Consider the following 17022-nt stretch of genomic DNA (forward strand, 5'->3'; position numbering starts at 1 on the left):
GGGAACTGCATGCACAGATTTTTGTTCAAAGTTTGGACGAGAATAACTGACTAAGGTGTTGATGGATCGTCACGATTTTTTGTATGTAGATAGCCTCAGGGATGAAATACATTATAAAACACTAATTATGCAATCAAGATCTAATTTACATAATCAATGAGGAAAGTTTATAAATCCACTCTCAAACGTCTCACATATATAAATGAGAAAGAGAGGAATGTCAGTAGATATCAATCATGCTAATGAAGACCTAATTTACATGATTTAATGAAAATACTATAATTCCATAGTGGTAAATGGTGGAAATTTCATACTTGCGGCATCACGAAGCTGGGTTAAGGTAAGCATCATCAGACATAGTTCAGGATCACACGTGCATAAGGTATGAGGAAATGTTACAATAGCCTTCTTTGCTAAGATAAGACTTTCATACTTTGAACAATTTGTGCTGTTGGGTAGAAAAGATCAACTGAGACAATTTACGTAAATGAGGACCTCATTTACATAATCACTGCGAAATACATATGAAATTTAAAACAACCCTGCAGAAGCACAGTAACCTACTACATGTACTAGGAGGCAATGGAATAGCTCATACTATGTTCACATAAGTTTATCTACTTAGCAGCGGCCTCTAGCGGCCAGCGTAGATGTCACCGGACATCACTTCGAAAGGAAAGTTTCATCAATAGAATTGAAATTTGGACGTTGTGGCCCTTGCCCGAACGTGACAGTTCACGGCATATATATATACAATAGGCCACTTCTATTGGTAAAATGACGAGCACGTTTATGCCCTAATATCACATTGTTTCGAAAGTGACGTGTTTCAAAATATCGTCATTCTTGAATTGATTGTCCACAATTAAAGAGCACATTTAATTGGATATGAAGTTCTCTAATTGCTACTACATGAAGTCTTTGTGGACATTCAATTGAAGAATGACAATATTTTGACACATGATAAAGTAACATAACGCGGCCTCCAAAATTCAAACCTCTTTGTGAGCCTTTCTCTCGAGTTGACGGCCGTTGCATCCACGAGAAGCGACCGATAGCTGTACTGCAAATCAACGCCTCGACACCAGTCAAAATTTAATAATAATGACCGACTGTTTTCTCAAACACGTTTAGACATCATATGTAACGCATTGGCCGCCCGCGAAGCGCTACTAGCATTGTGTATCCATGTATATTCACTTCTTGTACGTGATTAGTAGGTTAGGATATACATGTGGACAACGGTTCAGTTACTACTAAGAAAGCATTACTTAGTGCCATATTCCACACCAACATCTACTTCGAGAGTACTCGAGTACGTAGGTTGCATTGACAAATTTGTTACAAAAGACGTCGACGGCGAAACAAACTATCAACTTCTATGTTGGTTCTTTAGGGTGTTATTCAACCTCGGTACGTTGTCAAGATTCAGAAGATGGTGTAATGAGCTAGCTTATAGCGTCCTTTTGTATTTTTGAAAACTGGCGATAATCGTTGTGCGGGCTGGCATGTGTCATCGATAAAATCAAGTCTGTGTGGCTAATTTACAAGCAAGCTTCGGTCTGCCAGGCAGGTGTTTCCTCCAGAGTCATGCTCCTCTGCTGTAAACTACGAGTATTCTATATCCATAGTCAGCAAATCTGTGTTCAAGGTGAGCAGTTTCTTCCTTGAGAACCTTCTTGAATACCACTTCTTATGTTTACCACCCGCCAGGTATTCCTTCCTTGGTAACCTTCCTGGATACATGTAAATGATGCTTACGCCAGGCGGCCATACGGGCCGCCTGGCGTATACGGTATTTTGCTATACATCTCCCATACATCTTCCTGTCACCTGGTCATGGGGAAACACATGTGTAATACATGTCTCCCACCTGCCTAGCAGGTATTCCGTCCTTGGTAACCTTCCTGGATACATGTAACGAATCATGCTCACGTCAGTCGGCCAGATGGTGTTGTTGTAGTGCTTGGTGCACATCTTCCTTTCTCAGGTTAAGTTATGTTTAACGTCTACTGTGCAGGTGTTCAGTCAATGACAACTTTCCTGCATGCATGTTTACAATGCTCACGTTTGTAATGGTCATACGGGTCTGTTATGGTGCTTGTTATACATATTTTATACATTTTACAGTTTCAGTGCCAAGACATGGTAAACAACTTGTTTACCGTCTGCTGTACCTCATGTGTTTTTTTCCTTGATAACTTCATCCTAGCTAGATACATGTAAGAATGCTAGCATCAGTCGGGACTGTTATGGTGCTTGAATTACACATCTTCCTTACCGACCACAGAGATACCTTTGGTGCCTACCGTATGATGACCAGATCCGGTTACAAACATGGATTTATTGGAGTTAGATGCTCTTATACCGCACTATGATACTGCTACGTGATCAGGCGGAACATGAGGGTAACACGATATCAGACATTCTATACATAGAAACGGATGAAAAAGTCAAAGAAACAAACGAACGCTTGTCAATCACGTATTATAGTGGTTTATTCTGACCAGCCATATGTACAGCACAAATAAGCATCCGTGCAAATCACCCAACTGGTGAAACAGGTGTTTAAAATCGTAAAATCATAAGTCAGATGCTTGCTTGTTTCACCGCTGCTGTCATATCTTTCAGTACTGATAAATATGAAACTAGATAATGAATGAAAAGTTCATGCAGCTCTCTCTTTGTTGTATACTAGTATTACTAGTAATCTACGTTCGTCTACAAAATGCTGTTCGTCTTGTATTGGGATAATGAACATGTTATAGCTGTCAGTAAATAAAATAGTGCATGTCAGCCATGTACCACGGAATCAATTCATCTCCTCACATTATTCTGAACAAACTATACTGAGGGGACATCACTGTTCAAAGCCACAAAAGGCTTTTGTGTACACACCTTGGATATTCAGCTCCTGACGCATAGCGTACACGTATATACTAAAATAACAGCATTGTATATAAACAACACCTCATGTAATATATAAATATTTTCACAAAAGATACTGAAAAATGAAAATTGCAGAACATCTTTCGTGCCACGACATTGGAAACATAAAACATGACATTTGGTAGAGATAACGTTACATATTTTGAAAAGACCTGCTCACACATATAAAAAAGCTTGGGAGTTTCGCAATCAGGTCCACAAGGCTAGATACATGCACGTACTGTTAATCTACAAGTTGATGATATTTGCGAAGACCCCTTTGCCATGCGGCGTGTCCTTTTTTCATCTCACTTGCCCCCATCATATATAATAACTCAACTGATAGACATATTTACATAAAACCTGGTACTTAAAACAGTTACATGTTAATTGCTGTGTCGTTTTCTGTGTACAACATTCAACATGTATCTACTTGCAGAACACAGTAAGGCTTAGGTCACATTTCCAACCGGGACCCGGTCGGACAGCTATCGGGAGCAAAACGAACGACATGAAAAACGTCATAATACTCAAAATATCAAAATAAGTTTAATGGGAATGATCTGTATATATTTCTACGTCTACATTTTAATTTCTGTTTCTCAAACTTCCCGACCGGGTCATCTAACTCATATGTAATCTCCAAACAGCCGCACAGAACGGAATTTTTCCCACCAACCTCTGCTTGGCTTGGCTTGGAGAGTTTCCTATCATCAGGGGGATGACAGAAAGAGTATGCTTTCCACTAGGACAAAATTAAAAGTATTTAGATTTTCATCCCACTATAAAAATCTCCCGGAAAACAACACGGTGGTGTCCCCATTACTACACACTCGGATGTAAATTTGCCAAGACCGTTTGTTACGTTATTAGTCTTCCATGCCACCAATGTCTAACGTACATCTACTCAAATTTCGACATGTGAGAACTTTACTTGTAATCAGGTTGAAATGAAGGGTTGGTGTATGTTTGTTGAGACGATGAGGGCAAGTCACTATTGTCCATGTACCGATCACTTGAAGGGTGCTCCGATTTTCTGATATTTTTCTGGGGTGAATTCAAACTGTCTAGCCAAGCTCGCATGTTGTCGTCAATCAGATCATTTCCTACTGGACCACTCTGTGATTCCCGTATAACCTGGTGTTCTCTACACACACCCGGTCCGAGGAAGGTCAGCAGCACGGGCAGAACAACTAGCCCATGCAGCGCCCCCAACAGAATCACCAGGAACATCGTTTTGAAAAAGGTGCGAAAGATGTAAGACGGGGCGGTGGACAAGGCTGCTACACCTAGTATGGTGGAGAGGGAACCTTGTAGGATGGGCATGCCTAACGTGTACAGGGCAAACACTGCTCTAGCATTGCTACTGTCCTCTTTACAGGACACGAAGGCGTACGTGATGTGGGCCGAAAAGTCGACAGAAAAGCCGATACACATGATGATGTTGATCATGGAAATGGCGTCTAGATTGACGTCCCAGAAGGTCATGTACCCCACCACCCCCGTGCAGATGGACGCGATGGACAGGGTCACCCAGATGGAGCAGACGGGGTGGGGCACAAGGACAAGGGCTACCACGAACATGGTGGCTGTGGCGATACCCAGGTTCTGCAGGGTGTTGGGAAGGATGGCGATGTACTGATCATAGAAGATAAAGCTAGGGTGGTAAACCGTGGTGTTGAAAGGACTCTGATAAGCGAGTTCTCTCATTTTGATCACCATTTCCTTCTCACGGACAGAACTGGTTATTTCTTTCGTTTGGACCAGGAAACGGGAAGCGAGAATTTCGGTTTGGTTGTGGTTGAACTCGATGTCGAGTTCGTACCGTTTGAAAAGAGCGTTTGAGAGAAAATGATCTCTGAGATTTGTTATGAATGACGCTTTGCTCGAGGCGTCCAGACCCGGAATGACGCCTGAGAACTGATCGACAAAATCTAGGTAATCACGCAACCACGATTCTGACTCATTTTTCCCCGAGCTAAACTCCGTTTCCTCAAACTGACTAAGGATATTTTCAATTTGATCTTGGACGGTTGTGTTCCAATATTCTAGCTCATCGGTAAAGCTGACAGAAATTTTGGCACCATAGGACGTGAAATACTGATCATCTTTGTTGTTGTAACTCACTACATAGGAGTCATCGGCAGCAAGGTTACTGAGGCGAATGCCTTCCCTCAGCTGCAGACATCCCCACATGGCACAACCTAGGTACCCAGCAAACACTACCATCACTACAACCTTCACCCATGTTTTGGTAATGAAAGGCCCAAAATAATCTTTGAAGAAGGTCATGATAGCATGGTCACTACCCGAGAACTCCCCCTTATCGTTCACTCCCGCCATGGTGTTCCCCGTGCAGAACAGGCGATAACAACCCGACCTATCCCTGGCCTCGAGAGGAGTCGCCGCCCGCATGCAGGTAGCTGCGTGGCGGTTGCCTTTTTCACGGCGACCTACGTACACCATGCAGGCTCCGAAAAAGGTAATTTGGAATAAGTAATCAAAAAGCACAGCTACCCCGGTGTAGATGCAGAAGATGCGGATGGCTGGGAACACCGTAATGGCGCCGATCCCGAAGGCCAGTCCGTCCGTGATGGTTGTTATGGTGATGGAGACCGCAGCCTCCGCGTACGTCTCCCGCATCCTCTCCTCCACGCTGCCTCCGGGATGGGTCTTCCTCCAGGCCGCCAGCATGATGAACATGTCGTCCACTCCAATACCTGCATGGGCAAATACACAGTTGTTAAGGCAAGCTGGTGAGGAAAAAACAGCACACGAACAGAATGTGACAAGTAAAGCAGCCATTTTCAATTCAGGTGAAGTGTGATGCTTTTCCAAGTAGCTAGGAGTAGTAGTATTGCAATGCGGCTTCGCTACGGCTCACGTTTGGGCTAAGTACATCGGGTGCCCCTGCGCTTTTCGATAAGTGTGTTTGGTTCTTCTACGAACAGGTTTGTAATGACTGCGTCGGCTTTAAATTTGACCACAAGAAGGTGTTATTTTCCGATAGATACGTCGTATTAATTTTTGGAAGTAAAACATGCATGCTTCTTCAATTTATACGACAAAGTACCCACTAGTTCGCGTACATCAAAAAGCATTCCGTATTGTGCTAAACTCCCCAAGTACTCTTTTAAAGTAAGTAAGCTCAGCATATGGCTGAATACAATGTGTCTGACATGGCCTGACAAATGTTCGGTTGCAAAACCAATATGAGGGGTGATGTTTAAAAACGCGTCTTGTTTTTGTGTTGTTTGATATTTGTGAACAATTGGCCGTTGTGCACATCGCCCCTCATTTATGCCGAAAATATTCACGATAAAGGAAGTGTCTATGGTACATATAGGAAATGCATTTGCAGGATCTGCATGGGTTTAGTAAGTTATCCTAAAACACCCTCGCGTAATTCAACACAAGTGATATCTGCAAAAGGTTGCTGATTATGAATTCATTGATACCAAGGACATTATATACATTTAGAACGTATATAATGTCCTTGTTGATACCTAATCTATTGGAAAATAACACCCACTTCTGAAGTTAAGTACCGCTTTAACTCACAATCCGAAATGACGAATGCAATCCCAACATGTACATATACACAATCCAGGAGACACTTCCTACCATACACTGCAAGCATATTTCTTGTCTAATTTGTTCATATAGGGAAAACTCTCTACATTTTGAACTGACCGAATTCTCCGTATGAAAAATACTGGCGGACAGACTGTAGACACGTAGCTTAATTTCATATCTACAGACCACAAGGAAAGAGGTACAAATATCAGCAATGAAGATAATACAAAATAGAGTCATCATATTGTGATACGTGTAGGTTATGAAGTAGAATCATGTGCCCAATTAACGACTTCGGCACTAGTTTGGGCTGGACCTGCGCTTGTAAAACCAATCTTTCTGTTCATTGTTTCACTTCTCTTAGCACTAAACATTTCTTGTGTTTGGTACAACTTGAGTGCGTCGCCACTTTGTCGCTGTACTTATACACATGACTTCAATAAGATAAAACATGCGCACATACAAACTCTACCAAAACATAGCGTTCTTGGCGAAGTTATTAAATAAACAGAATGGGAGCATGACTTACCTACGATGAGAAACGGCATGGAGGCGACCACGCTGGTGAACCTGACCCCACAGTACAGACACAGTCCCATGGAGGACACCACCGCCATGCCTGCGGACAGGACGCCCAGCATGCCCAGCCACGGCTTGGTGCGGACCACGTCCAGCATCATACAGGAGAGGATGGAGAAGGTGATGAGGACCGTGAAGGTGATGGAAAACCGCGGGATGATGCGGGCCGTCAGGGCGGACAGTTCCTCCTCGAGAGACTGGGACGAGGTTCGAGAAACTTCGATAATGTCCGATTCAAAATTGTCCATGTAGGACAGAAACACCTTTTCCCATCCTTCGCTCAGTTTATCATCTTCAGAATTGTCGCTGCGCAGGTAGAAGGACAGTTTGAAGGCGGCAGCGGTGCTGACTTCTTCTTCCGTCTCTGACTTGAGAGTTATCCCACCCAAGGCGGCTCCACTGAAGAGTCGAGCCCCGTCAGGTAGATCTGTCCAGGGGTAACCGATAGTGGTGTTTTCATTTTTCTCCAATGTAAAGTTTAGCAGGTGGTATCCGCCGACTACACACTGGGACTGCCATTCGGCACACAAGTCTGCAAATGTGTAGTTTGTTTCTGACACCTGTGCTTCTAGCGCGGATATATTGTTGTAGAGTGACAGAACCTCTTGCAAAACAGACGTACTCAGAACGTCGCCGTTTCCTTTACTAGTCACAATGACACTGGCAGATCTACCGAACGACACAAGTCTTGAGGTCTGAAAAGCGTCAGAGTCGTTGAGAGGGAAGTGCTGCTGGACCACAGCGCGCTCTGTCTTCCCGCGGCCATTATCAGGTGTGTACAGTCCCTCCACAGACGAATCAGACGCCATGAAATACATGCCCGCTCCCAGCCCACCTGCCAACATGACCGGCAGAACCAGGAAGGGGATGGGGTGCCGTGCCAGGAACCCTCCATACGCGGCAAACACACGACTTATTACCTTGTCTACGCAGTCGTAGGCCATGTTGTGCTACTTACGCGCTAATATTGAAAACAGCGTCTCCAGATAACACGCCCGGCCAACGTACGAAAAGGAAGTGAAAACAAACCTTGTTTTCGTGTGCTAGGGACAATATCATTAGAGCGCATGCGTGACTTTTGCCGCCATAAATATAGCTAGTCATATGAATCATGACAGAGAGCGTTGGATGTACTGTAACAAGTATACAAGTAACATATTACCGTGATCAGTTTTAGACAAATACAATATTTGCAAACAATTCTTTAAACGTGTTCACCAACCACTATCCATAACGGACTGATAATTAGTGTTTCCTTTTGGAAATTGAGCTAATGTATAATCATTTGAACTGAAAAAAATACGTAAGTCTACTCTCCAAGCAGAGCTTGATGGGGGGGGGGGGAAATTGTGCTCTTTTCCTTGTATGTCGTCTTTTTCTGTCAGCTATCCTTACAGGCTGGTATGTACGGAAAAAGTCACGATTTTCTCTATCAACGTCTGCTTGGAGAGGACGTCTGTACCGTTTGTGAGCAAAACACTATCAACAGGTGTCTGTGATTCAAGATGTCTCTTCCACATCACAGAACCATGGTGTCGACAATATCACTACGCCATCTGGGGATCGTCTCTATGGTTAAATGAATCAACGACTTCAATATCAAACACAGCCTATTATAATGCCCTGGTTTACAGCACTAATAATAAAAGTGTTCTCATGTTTTCCTTTAGTGGTTAGGACAGGCAAGGCAGGACAGCATATAAAACTCAGGTGGCCTGGCGTGTTATCCCTGCGGCCTGTTTTGGTACGGCCATAGCAACCTTCCTGGTTGGAGCATGTCCAAGTTCAGCAATGACTATAAAGTCTAGTTCGTGGCTGTATAAACAGAGGCATGTAACTCAATCCGCTTCGCCATGTGTCCTGCACGGCATGAGGTATGGCTGGCGAAATGCCAGGTTTCAGGTGGCTGCCAGTATTATAACGTCTTTGTCTACTAACTTGTGAAATACAAAGGAATTACATGCGAAATATACACAAACCTGGCCTATCTCCCGGTGCACAGTATAATGCGTAAGCGCCAATATCTACAGTCATAACATGACATGAGGTGTATACTTTGTGCTCACAGGGTGTTGTCCGGAAGTAAATCGTGGCTCCGAATTTTATCCAGTGGTAGAGATTAAATAGTCTTTAGATATTGTTTACCTGGATGTCTGACCCTCATTAACTACTGATAAATCATTTCATAGGAGTATTTTCATGATGCAATGTCAAGATATTGTATGGATGAGCGTTAATACACCAAATCTTACTCTGTTCCTGAAGGTGACGCCACTTTGATGTGTAGGGGTGGGTACCGGTACAAAACCGGTTTTTCTTATTGGACCGGTCCAGAAAAACCGGACCTGAAAAAAATCAGTAGACCGGATGTTAGACCGATTAGAAAATGAACAGATTATACCGGCACTACGGCGGCAGGGGTTCACGCGTTTTGAGGCTTATTAGGCCAAGAAAATAACAAAAACGAAGTATAGGGGAGTTAATAGTCATTTTTACCAACGTTGTACAGTCAAACTTGGTCTAAACTAACAGAGGCAGTTAGCGTTGTTTACATGAAGATACGATACTCCACCAAACAGATTCCTTTGTAACGAAATGGACATTGTTTTGAGTATCTCCGATCCTATTCACATTTGGTCCAGGTTCAGACCTGGAACTGATCCTCTGGACCTGTACCGTACCTTGACCTGAACTTTCTGTACCGGTATCCACCCCTATTGATGTGTATTTTGCATGTACTTCGCCGTATTTGCCTATTTCTTTTTTATTTCGCCATTTAGTCCCCCATATAGTACGCTGTGTGCAACCTACTTTGTGACAGTCCGATGAAGTGATGTAGAAAAAAAAGGTGTTTTCGCTATTGGTTCCGAGAAAATCTGTAACTCAGTATGACTCGGTCTTTCTGCGTTGATGACTGAATCACTGGAGGTCAGTGCAAGGTAATCAATTGTGAGAGGCTAACTTCTAAGGCAGGTATCGTGTTCATTGGACCATTGAACACGACAACTGTGTTTTGGGCAAATATTTGACTAGGTCCCAATCAACCACCATTCCTTGACGGACTGATGATTAAAATGTTTTTTGAGCTACTTAAATTATTCGAACTCAAGTAAACCTTACTTGGGCTGTTATGCACAAAACACCGTTAACAGACGGCCTTAATTCAACATGCCTCTTCCACAACACAGAAACAGTGTCGAAACATTCGTTCTGTAGTAAACTGAAGTACTTATGAAACACTGCTTATATCGTCATTTATTTACTATTTAGTGACCTGTTTTAATGTTTTAATGAAAGTCTTCGACTGTTTTCCTTTATCGCTTTAGACACCATGTAAAATCAGGTGGCCCGGCGTGTTATATATCCCTGTGATGTACACTGTTTTGGGTGTGACCGTTGGTACAATCAGGAAGGTTGCTATGGACCATGTGGACCATAGCAACCTTCCTGGTTGGAACATATCCAAGTCAACAAAATGGTAAGAAGATTACCTCGCTAAAAGGTTCAAAGTCATTATCTGCTTGTGTGTGATTATTTTGTTCTAGGACGGCATTGAAACCGAGACCTGTGATATCAGTTTTTTTTTCTATCCTGACGACATGATGTCACTGAGGTGGTTGTTAATGCTAGTTTTGCACTTATGCCTGTCCCTGAGAGTCACTATATGTGGGGGCTATGAGTTTGCCATACTCGAAGACGCCTTTCAGCGGATACTCACCTGCATACGTTGGCAGTGTTGTGAGTAAAGCTTAAGACTGAACTTTACACAAGCGACACAGATGGAATTTCAAAAAGCTGTCAGGGTTGGTTTCGTGCCTTCTCACTTTAGACTGTAAACAAAGGCAGGTAACTTAATCTAATCCGCCTCAAGTTCACGACATGTGACAAAACGTCAGGTAGGTTTCAGGTGACTGTTAGAATTGCAGCGTCTTTTGTTCTGAAGTATGTAATGGAGTCAAACAAAACATCGGCCCTGTTGTTCCGCGATTTTCAACTTTGGCTATATATATATGTTCTCTTGTGCCGGGATCGGGAGTTTGCTGTGGAAGGGAGTTTGCTGTGGAAGGGAGTTTGCCGTGATAACGAGTTTCCCCCGTCTCTTTCTGTTTGAAAGGATTTCCTGATCCATTTTCCTTTACCAATTACCAAGACGCCGACTAAGCGCAGTCTTCGGAGACGGGGGAAACTCGCTATCACGGCAAACTCCCTTCCACACACAGCAAAATCCCTTCCTCGACAAACTCCCTTTCCCGGCACAAGAGAACATACCCAACTTTGAAATTCGCGGACCAACGCCCCCCCCCCCCCCCCCACCCGCCCTCCCCCCAAATAAACCAGCCCCGTTCCGAAGGCTGCAACGGAGTCACCACTACTGCTTGGTGAACTACTGATTAGCTTTGATATGTTAAGACCAAAACCCACTGTCCTGGCATTGAGAAATGAATGATTTCCTTATTAACAATTAGTCAGCCGTAAGTAATGCTCTTGAAACACACATTGGTCTGGCCTGGGCTCTACTTCGTAAATTTACACAGCTGCGTTTCGTTAAACGAAACATAAGACATGCTGTGGCGGAAGCTTACATAGACGGTGTTTAGGTAGATTCGGGGATCCTGTTCTGTTGATTAGCATTTGACTATTTAAAAAGTCTGACGGGTCTAGGAGGAAGTTTATCACTGGTGAAAATCGTGTGATTATGTATGCTGATGGGCAGGTCAAAATGACAACTGGAGCCGATATGGAACCCGACAAAACTTCCATACATATAAGTTTCATCAACCATTACAGACTGTAACTAGGTGCTCCCAGGACAGGGCGCCTTGACTGTCTGAGAATCGACACCTTTGTAGTTTGACCATTGAAATGGAAAACACAGCAATTCAGATGAAAACAAATCACCTCTCCTTGAAACATTGACATTTTTTGCTGACGTCAGTGTTGACTTTGCGTGACCGCCATATACTTGTATAAAGTCATCAGAGTTTCGTGTATGTTGATAGACAAACATCTTGAAAAGTATGACGCGCTCACAGGGTGTTGTCTAAACTGTTAAGCCCCTCTTCACCTGATAAGGACCCTCAAAACCTTTGTTCTGTTCCAGCCCATAACTCACTGTTGCCATTTCCTCTTGCCGCCATCCCTCCCCCGACAGTGGGTGAGACTAAAGTAAGTCTGCCACGGCGCATTGTCTACCAACGTTGGTGGGAAGGCCGGTCGAAAAAAAAAATATGATAGGAATAGGTCACGATTTTTCCCACCAACCTCTGCTTGGAGAGTAGCATTGTCATCGGTCACGGGTTCTCACTCATGTCAGGACGGCATTTCATGGATTTATAGAGCCTCGCGTATTTTAGTTTCTGGCTGAAATAGAAGTTACTGAAGCTAATTTTTCAAAGAATCTTCCTGATCTATTACTTACCAACTGTGTACCTTCATCTTCTACCAGTGTCTCTCTGGATTTGCACATCTAGTACACTGTGTCATACAGTAGGGTGAAAGGGACAGTCCTTGGGAAAGTGAAAAGGGGTTAAACAGACGGTATATATACCGATGCTTCGCTTAGAGACTCAGATGTTAAATGCTGAGGCAGTGGGACTAAATCTTTTAAATAGGGGTCTATGTCATCTCCAGACGAGCCTTATTCATGGCAAAAGGTTAGTATTTGATTTACAACCGGCGTCTCTGCACAAGTCGGTCAAATCTTGAAACGCTGCAGCTGTACTCAGTGAGGGCAGGATTTAGGTAATGCCAATGGTGATGTTTTCATTTAAAAAATCAAGGGACCCATTCTTGTTTCTTCCAGACTATTCCCAGATATGTAGCGTCAGGAAAATAGACCCACATAGCGGAGGTATCGGCCCGCCGCACTTGTTGTTTTACGGACAGTTGAATCCCTAAAACTAGATAACATTCGGACTACTTTTGGACGTTTCGAGTGACTTCCACCTCTCTTCTCAGCGTGAAAATCAATACTTGTGAAAACAATCTGACTGAAAAAAGAAACGGTTGAACATGTGGTCAAAGTCAATAAAGGTGATTTCGCCATTAGTTCCGAGAAGATCTGTAACTCAGTATGCTTGGTCTTTCTGCGGTATAATGACTGAGTCAGTGGAACATTGTCCTGAGGTCAATTTAAGTTCATCAGTTGTGAAAAGCTAACTTCTAAGGCAGGTATCGCGTTCATTGGACCATTGAACATGATATTTCTTGCGAGTCGTGTTTTGGACAAACATTTGTGTCCCCATCCGATCACTATTACTTGACGGACTGATAATTTATGTTTCCTTGGAAATTGAGCGATTAAAATCGTTTGAACTGAAGTAAAGTTTAGTTGTATTGTTATGCGCATAACATAGTTAACAGGTGGCTGTAATTCAACAGGCCTCTTCCACAGCACAGAAACACAGTATCGAACCTGTCCGGTAGATAGTCCTGTGGCAAACTGAAGTAACTTATGAAAAAGTTATCATTATCATTAACTCACTATCAAGTGACCTGTTTTACTGTGCTAATGAAATCAGTACAACCAGGAAGGTTGCTATGGACCATAACACGACCATAGCAACCTTCCTGGTTGGAACATATCCAAGTCAACAAAAGGGTAGCAAGGTGGCGCCTACACCACTAGTAGCAGCATTACTCTAAACAGTGATGCGTCACGATCGTTTATAGGATAGCTACAATGGTATACAATTCACAAATACATATTGGTGTTCGTACGACGTTCATTTATGTTCAACTTGTGAATATAATAAAATAGCGACAGGTTTATCAAAATGTTCAATATCGTGATCTACTGTCATAGGCTGCCAAAAAGTGTCACGGAGTTCTTTGTGACATTACAGCTTCATTGGCACTTGTGGTAAACACAAACAGTTTGTATCACTTTTATTTACAGTAAAGACAGATTTTTATATCAGTAAAAACAGGAGTGATTGGAATTAAGTCAATAGTACACTAATTTTATGTGAAAATATATTGTATGAAATCAAGACACAATGAGTTCAACAAATTCTGGAATCATACTTAGGCCATGTTGATTTGATTATATGGATGACATCCGCGCTCGCACCAATTTTCGGCCGTTTCCAAAAAAAAAAAGTTTTTAACCACACAGTAAATTGTGCAAAGCAGCTGTAAAATGAGCACATATAACCGTTATGCTGTAGATTGACGAAAAAGCATCAGAAAACATAGAACTAATGCCATAGAATGCCAAAATAAATCTAAAGTCAAAGAATAAGATGTGAAAGGACAGAATTAAAAAAAAAAAATATTGTCGGTAGGGGTAGGTACCAGTACAGAAAATTCAGGTATAGGTCCTGTTCAGGTCCAGAGGATCATTTCCAGATCCGGACCTGAACCTGATTGTATGTGGAAACTTGAGAATTGGCAATACTGAAAACAATGGTAATTGGTCAATTTTGCTACAAAGGAATCTGTTTGGTGGATTATCCGACTCCCATTTTAAAATCCTATCTCCATGTAATAAATGCTGTCTCTGTACCTTTGACTGTAGGAACTTGGTACAAACTCTACTTGACTTCACTGTTGTTGTCTTCTTGGCCCGGTAAGACCCCAAATGCCTGCCGACATGTCCATTTTATAATTGGCAAAACCCGTTCCACTGATTTTTTTTCAGGCCTGTTTTTATTGGATCGGTCCAAGAAGAAAAAAATGTTTTGCACCTGTACAATGTGCTGGTCCCTACACCTAACTGTTGTTATACCATACTATGTGCTTTTAGTCCTATGTCCAACCTTCTTGACCACTTAGATTTCAATCTGAAGGCAACTTTTTTTTTTGGGCCAAACTTTTTTTTTATTCGCTCGCTCGCATCAATTTTGGAGTTCCCAGAGGATGTCATCCATATAATCAAATCAACATGGCCTTAGCAGTGAGCATGTAATGTACTGAAACAAGTAGGCAGGTTTGATATATGGCCATGAAGAGTTTTAGACAATACAATACTTAAAAATACCGCCATGGTGTATTCAATAGACAGGCCCAATGTGCAAACCATGGTGTGAACTGGTCTACCAACCAAACACTATTCCATGGCGATTGGTGTTTCCTCTTGGAATTTAAGTTAATGTATAATGATTCCAACAAAAATGGTCACTTGGAAGTAAATCTGTACTGTGCCCAAAAAAACATTGTTAAGGCCTACGTCACATTTAGAAACCAGGGCCCGACCGGGCAGTTTTTGGGAACGAAAAGTATGATATAAAAGACACCAAACTACACAAGATGTAAAGAGAATAGTCGTGGGCATTATTTGAGTATATTTCTACGTATAAAGTTCTACTTTTCGTTTCAACAAACAACATATATTAAACTTGCCCCGGTTTGGAAATGTGACGTTAGCCCAACAGGTGTCTGTGACTCAACACATCTGTTCCACAACACAGAAATACAGGCTCGACATACTCTGGGATCATCCCCATGGCTAATTGAAGACATTCTATCATAGTGGCCTTGTTTAATTTGCTAATGAAAGTTTTCTCCTGTCTTCCTTTATCACTTTAGACATCATGTAAAACTCAGGTGGCCTGGTGCGCTATCCCTGTGGCGTACACTGATTTGATGCGACCGATGTTACAATCAGGAAGGTTGCTATGAGACATATGGACCATAGCAACCTTCCTGGTTGGAACATATCCAAGTCAACAAAGGGGTAACAGTTTACCTCCACTACACTCTTGTGCTAAGAAAAGATGCATTTCTTCGTTATGAAGAGGGTTGAAAAATATACAATTAACAAAATTTGATACAAATTTGATTGGTACAGGTTTGTTTATTGTGTTAGACGATTAAGTTTGTATAAGAAGTGCATTCTTGTTCATTGGATGAATAGTTGTGAAATTGCGATGAAATGTTATAAACAATCTATCAAAAATGTTATGATCATTATCATGATCTACCAGTCATGGGCTGTCAAAAGAAGTGTTTGTGATAGTACAGCTTCATGGGGCTCGTGGGAAATACAGTTTGTACAGTTTTTCTTATTTAAACCACCAAATAAACGCACAAGTGATTCAAATCCAGCGAATAGTACAGCGAACAATTTTTATATATTCAAATATCAAATCAGCACACGGCGAAGTTTATCAAAATTAGAAGAGTTGTATCACGTACGGATTATGCAATACTATGTCGTTTGCTTTATCATTTTCACTTGTTTCATCAGTTGATTTGCCTTTTGGATTACATACGTACAGTTTATCGCAAAGTAAAGACAAACATACTGGGAGGAAAAGGAAAGCATGTGCGAAACCGAACAGAATCGCGAAGAACAGAATCTTGAAATAATTTCGAAACAGCATGGTGTCAGAAGTAGAGAGAACGGAGACCGCACAGAACGTCGCTACGAAGTGTTGCAGCGCTATACGTCCCGTCATGGACACCGCTGTCTGGTTTGAACCAGCCTTAGGAACACTGACGAAAAGAAGTAGGAGTCGCAGGGAGTGCTCAAGCGAAAACGAAGCAGCCAGAGAGAATGACATGACGCTGTTAATGTCAAGCGTAACTCCCCAGAGCACAGAAAAACCGACGATACCGACACATATCGACCCGCAGAACATCACTGACAACAGTGCCACCACAGGGTGAAAAGTAAGCAGGAAAACAGTCCCAAACAAACTGCCTCCCAGGGCAGCGGAGAACCTGATGGCTTCCCAATATATCTGTGTCAACATGTCATTGAAGGAAAATGAAGGGTGGAAAAATAATGCGTTGACATCATATTCCTGCACGATCTTCTGAAACTCTCGGACAGCAGTGATGCTATCCCGGAACTTGTACGTGTCTTTGGTCTGAATGACGAAACGTGAACACGATATCGTGTCGTTATGAATCACGACGTCTGAGACATACGGGCTATGTAATTTATCAGCCCAAAACGTCGACTTCAGGGAGGCCACAAAGTCATTTTGACTG

General features: G+C 42.4%; 1 protein-coding gene across 1 annotated transcript; it reads right to left on the reverse strand.

The window, feature by feature from the left end:
- Positions 1-2480: 2480 nt before the first annotated feature.
- On the reverse strand, positions 2481-8160 carry LOC118425867 (patched domain-containing protein 3-like). Its single transcript, XM_035835001.1, has 2 exons — positions 7034-8160; positions 2481-5648 (listed from the first exon to the last, which is right to left on the reverse strand). Exons 1-2 carry the CDS (start codon positions 8025-8027, stop codon positions 3859-3861), a joined length of 2784 nt encoding a protein of 927 aa, XP_035690894.1. The 5' UTR covers positions 8028-8160; the 3' UTR covers positions 2481-3858.
- Between the last annotated feature and the right edge of the window lie 8862 nt (positions 8161-17022).

The sequence above is a fragment of the Branchiostoma floridae genome, chromosome 1 (assembly GCF_000003815.2).
Source record: "Branchiostoma floridae strain S238N-H82 chromosome 1, Bfl_VNyyK, whole genome shotgun sequence".
Classification (NCBI taxonomy): Eukaryota; Metazoa; Chordata; class Leptocardii; order Amphioxiformes; family Branchiostomatidae; genus Branchiostoma; species Branchiostoma floridae.

Bases quoted from the DNA above. Each gene is read 5' to 3' on its own strand.
- LOC118425867 (XM_035835001.1), bottom strand. From the start codon at position 8,027: ATGGCCTACGACTGCGTAGACAAGGTAATAAGTCGTGTGTTTGCCGCG. The intron at 5,649-7,033 runs GTAAGTCATGCT...TTGCCCATGCAG, and splicing joins CATGCCGTTTCTCATCGTAG to GTATTGGAGTGGACGACATG.